At 32.3% G+C, this 4594-nt stretch overlaps 2 protein-coding genes across 2 annotated transcripts; both read right to left on the reverse strand.

Moving 5' to 3' along the window:
- Positions 1–691: 691 nt before the first annotated feature.
- LOC111906945 (uncharacterized) lies at positions 692–2133 on the reverse strand. Its single transcript, XM_042897184.1, has 4 exons — positions 1994–2133; positions 1720–1792; positions 965–1196; positions 692–879 (listed from the first exon to the last, which is right to left on the reverse strand). Exons 1-4 carry the CDS (start codon positions 2131–2133, stop codon positions 692–694), a joined length of 633 nt encoding a protein of 210 aa, XP_042753118.1.
- Positions 2134–2301: 168 nt separating this feature from the next.
- Positions 2302–2960, reverse strand: LOC122194470 (uncharacterized). Its single transcript, XM_042897185.1, has 3 exons — positions 2762–2960; positions 2606–2706; positions 2302–2505 (listed from the first exon to the last, which is right to left on the reverse strand). Exons 1-3 carry the CDS (start codon positions 2958–2960, stop codon positions 2302–2304), a joined length of 504 nt encoding a protein of 167 aa, XP_042753119.1.
- Between the last annotated feature and the right edge of the window lie 1634 nt (positions 2961–4594).

Below are 4594 nucleotides of genomic sequence, written 5' to 3' on the forward strand. Positions count from 1 at the left end.
GAGGTGTTTGGGATATCTTTTTACCTTCAAAAGTCTTTAATTTTTGCAAAAGGACTTTTTACAAAAGATGTTTTTAAAAATGTCTTTGGATTAGCTTTTGAGAAGAAAAAGTCAAAAGTTGTTTTTAAAAGGTGTTTGGTTTAACTTTTACATGTAAAATGACTAAAAAGGACATGCTTATATATTTACAATTATTTACTAATTTACATATACTATTTTCTACTTAACAATTTTTTTTAAACACATATTATAATTTTGTAAACATTTTATTAGAAAATATAAAATTTAGATTTCTTTTAAATATTCCTAAATTTTTTTATTATACCATTAAAAAATGTTCATACAAATTATAAATAATTCATAAAAAATATCATAGATAACATTACATTCGTCTTCGCAATGTGTTTATATCTTGTGCAATAATATCTCGTATCGTTGCCATATATAAATCATCATCACTCGTGCGACGTGTACTTGGACCTTCTTTGTAAACTTCACTACTAGTATCACCTCGTATGGGATTATAGGATTCTTGTTGTGCCTTATTAAACACTTCATCAAACCTACCAAACTTTCTAATATAGTTATGGATCGCCATCGATGCTATCATAATTTTCACTTGGTTCTTATACTTGTAATTAACATGCATGTCTCTTAATAACGCCCACCTAGCGTTTCACACTCCAAAAGTTCATTCAATGATATTTCGCAATGATGAGTGGAGATAGTTAAATTTCTCTTTCGGTCCACGAGGTTCACGAACAACAGCCGAGTGTCTACGTCGAAAATCTGGTAAATGATAACGAATATTTGTGCCTTTGTATGGAGCAAGATACCCTCTAGTATTTGGATATCCAACATCAACAATGTAATATTTATCTGTAATTAAAACAAAAAAATTATTTTTTCCTTTCAAAAAAGTAGTAAAAATATAAAACTTGTGTTCCAAAAAAAATATACTAACCACCTGTTGGATATGGAAAATTAAGATCTAGTCTCTGTAAGGTTTCATTGAAAATTCTTGTGTCATGTGCAGTCCCCTCCCAACCGGCCCATACAAATGTAAAACGCATGTTAAAATCACAAACAACCATTATATTTTGTGTTGGATATCTCTTTTGACCAACGTACTTCGCTTCCTCGTTTTGTGGAATTGATGCCCTAACGTGTGTCCCATCTATAGCACTAATGTAATCCTTCAAATACAAAAATATATCATATATAAATCATTTGTTAAAGTTTGACTACCAAGAAAATGAACATTAGATAATACCTTGAACATTGGATAATATTAAGGGTTATTTAATATATATTCAGGAACATCATCATTATAGTTTGCGTCTGGCTTGATGATGTCGGAACTCAGTTTTAGCACGGCTTCCAAAACTGTATGGAAATGCCTATGAATTGTTTCCCCCGACTGATTAAAAAACTCTTGCACAAATCTATTGCTACACCCATGAGCCAACGTCATCAAGAATATTCCTACAGATTCCTCAATACATATATTTCGTGTTTATTGTATCCCGTAATTTGTAGCAAGATCTGCGCATAACTGTCTAAAAACCGATACGTGCAATCTAAACATCTCATAACACCGTCTAGGATGTCCATTTAGTACTTCATAAATAAACATGTGCCCTCTGCGACCTGAAGTGTGACATGGCATACGTACGTTACGAGCTAGTATTATCCCTTTAAAGCTAATCCACATAACACTTTAAATTCTCTATCCTTTTCCACCCACCATTCTTCATTATCATTAGAAGATTTAGAGTCATCACTATCCATCCTACATAATAAAAATAAAAATATGTCAAACAATAACACATAACATAAAGACAAACAATAACACATAATATAAAATGTCAAATACATAGTGTCGAAGGACAACACATAATGTTAAAACATTAAACATAATACATATTGTCAAAGCATAAAACATAATGTCAAAGCATAACACATATTGCTAAATCATTATTTCATAAGTAACTTAAAGAAACCCATCTTGGCTTCGTTAGTCGTTGGAAACATAAAAGCTTCACGATTTTGCTTTTTGGTGAACAAAAACAATGCTTGTGAAAATTCGTTGGACCCTTCACGAAAATCGGGAAACTTGGTAACAATGGCCATGCAATCTGCTATTGTTGGCGAAAGATTATTTTGTGGATAAGTTTGTGTGCTTTTTGTTGATATGACATCCAATAAAGCATCTACTTTTTCTTCAAAAACTGAACTTTTACTCTTGGTTGAACGGTTGTTGGAAACAAGCTTAGACCTTTTCTTCTTACTCAAACTACTTTAATGGAAACTAGGAAAAAGAGGCTCAACTTCATCATCTAAATTGATATCATCACTATCTCCTTTGCCCTCCACATTTTCTCCGTTTGGATTGCTATTGTTTTGAAACTGTAATGGAGTCATAGTCTGATCTCCAACGGCAACGGATTTCTCATCAAATATGCTTAAATTTACGTTCCTAAATTTTGCATAATCTTTATTCTCCTGCAAGACAAAAAGATAATGTAAATCAAATATGCTCAATCTATATGCAATATATATGCAATCATAACTTAAAATAATTACAAAGAATAGTAAATAATACCTTTATTTTCTCATCCCACCACTCGGGCGATGCATCTATTAGGCTTCTCGTCCCACCGAGTCCGGTTTCAAGCCTCATTAATTGGTCATAAAGCTTCCACTCTTTTTTCATATTCTCCCATTTGTTCGTTAGTTGTTTTTTTTTCAAGAATATAACCTGTTTTGTCCTTCATGTGTTTTTGTATATTCTCCCACCCAACTTTAGTTAAGTGAGTACCGGTTTTATTGCATTTTCTTACTTCAATTACAAATGAATCAACAAACACCATGAAGCTACGATTATCCCATCCGAATTTTGGTTTTTTCATTTTTAAAGATGTTTCACAGTCAACAACAATGGTGAGGTTTTCGTCCATTATCTGTGAATTTCGTATCAATATTTAAACAACAAACTAATTTAATTAACCTTCCTAAATGATTTTATCAATTTAAACAATTGCTAATCAATCTTTCATACGATTCATGAACTATACTTTAATTAAAACAGAAAAATTAGAGCAACAATAGAAGAAAACAACACAAACCAGAATAAAGAAATTGAAATAATTTTCTCAAATGGTTACCTGTTAACAACACAAATCGGTCCTTGGGAACAAAAAATTTCATCACTTTAATCAATATCATCCATATTTCATGAATTTCACTAATTATTATTCAATAAATCATCAATTTCACAATTAGATTAACTGTTAACAGGGACGATCCATGCAAGGAACAAATCACATATAATGCTAGGAAAATCGAAATCAAAGGAACAAATCCACATACAGTGCAAGGAAAAACGAAGGTTCACAGTTTCTTTGCTAATGAAAATCGAAAATCAAGACAAACAAAACCAAAATCGGAGTTTGCACTTACCTGGTCGGAGAGGGAGAAAGGAGACCCCAACAAAGAAGATCGTCGACGGCTTTGGAGGGATCAGCGCGATTGGAGATCGATGATGAACGACAGCGAGAAGAACGAGGATGAGCGGACAAAACAAGAACGAAAAGAAAAGAACGAGAAGAGAAGAACGTATTGATTAAGGTAGTGGTGGTTGGGGGTATATGAGTAATTTAAGTGTCAAGGGCTTCAAAAGTTCCAAAAAGTCACGGATACGTGACTTTTCCAAATGTTCATTTTCCTTCTTTCTGAAAAGTTGGTTTTAAAAGATCTTTTCCCTTTACCAAACATCTTTTACCTCATTTTTAACTTTTTGAAAAAGATAAAGGTTAAAAGTTGGTTCAAAAGATAAAACAAACACTCCAATATATCTAAAGAATATTACATCGATGATGAACGACAGCGAGAAGAACGAGGATGAGCGGACAAAACAAGAACGAGAAGAAAAGAAAAGAACGAGAAGAGAAGAACGTATTGATTAGGGTAGTGGTAGTTGGGGGTATATGAGTAATTTAAGTGTCAAGGGCTTCAAAAGTTCCAAAAAGTCACGGATACGTGACTTTTCCAAATGCTCATTTTCCTTCTTTCTGAAAAGTTTGTTTTAAAAGATCTTTTCCCTTTACCAAACATCTTTTACCTCATTTTTAACTTTTTGGAAAAGATAAAAGCTAAAAATTGATTCAAAAGATAAAACAAATACTCCAATATATCTAAAGAATATTACATCTATTCTAAAAATAAATGCGGGTGGCATCCATTTTGTTTTTCCTCCCTTCTACTTTTTTATTTTTCATTTTGAGTCTTCCTTTTTTCTTTTGCCTTTCCTTCCACTTTTGTTATTTTCCATTTTGAGTCCTCCTTATGTTTATTTGATTTAAAAAAAAAAAAAAAAGCAAACATACCATTTCACTCTTATTTACCCATATCAGTTCGAGTGTCTTAGCTTGGTGATCATCTACACTATGATCATGTTCAATATTATCTGTCTACAAGACAAGTTAATTAAGAAAAACTTTTAACCTCCTTCAAATGCCCATTCAATCCAATTCACTAAATCCAGAACATATTTGGAAGAGGCCATTAACCGGAGAACACAACAAAGGAAAAG

This window comes from Lactuca sativa, chromosome 8, assembly GCF_002870075.4.
Source record: "Lactuca sativa cultivar Salinas chromosome 8, Lsat_Salinas_v11, whole genome shotgun sequence".
NCBI classification, from domain to species: Eukaryota; Viridiplantae; Streptophyta; class Magnoliopsida; order Asterales; family Asteraceae; genus Lactuca; species Lactuca sativa.

Excerpts from the sequence above, each read along its gene's own strand:
- LOC122194470 (XM_042897185.1), bottom strand. The coding sequence starts at position 2,960 with ATGGACGAAAACCTCACCATTGTTGTTGACTGTGAAACATCTTTAAAA. Across the intron at positions 2,707-2,761 it reads ACACATGAAGGACAAAACAG|AGTGGAAGCTTTATGACCAA; the intron begins GTTATATTCTTG and ends ATATGAAAAAAG. Across the intron at positions 2,506-2,605 it reads GGTGGGATGAGAAAATAAAG|GAGAATAAAGATTATGCAAA; the intron begins GTATTATTTACT and ends TTTGTCTTGCAG.
- LOC111906945 (XM_042897184.1), bottom strand. The coding sequence starts at position 2,133 with ATGGCCATTGTTACCAAGTTTCCCGATTTTCGTGAAGGGTCCAACGAA. Across the intron at positions 1,793-1,993 it reads GCCAAGATGGGTTTCTTTAA|GATGGATAGTGATGACTCTA; the intron begins GTTACTTATGAA and ends TTTATTATGTAG. Across the intron at positions 1,197-1,719 it reads AAAAGGATAGAGAATTTAAA|GATTACATTAGTGCTATAGA; the intron begins GTGTTATGTGGA and ends TTGTATTTGAAG.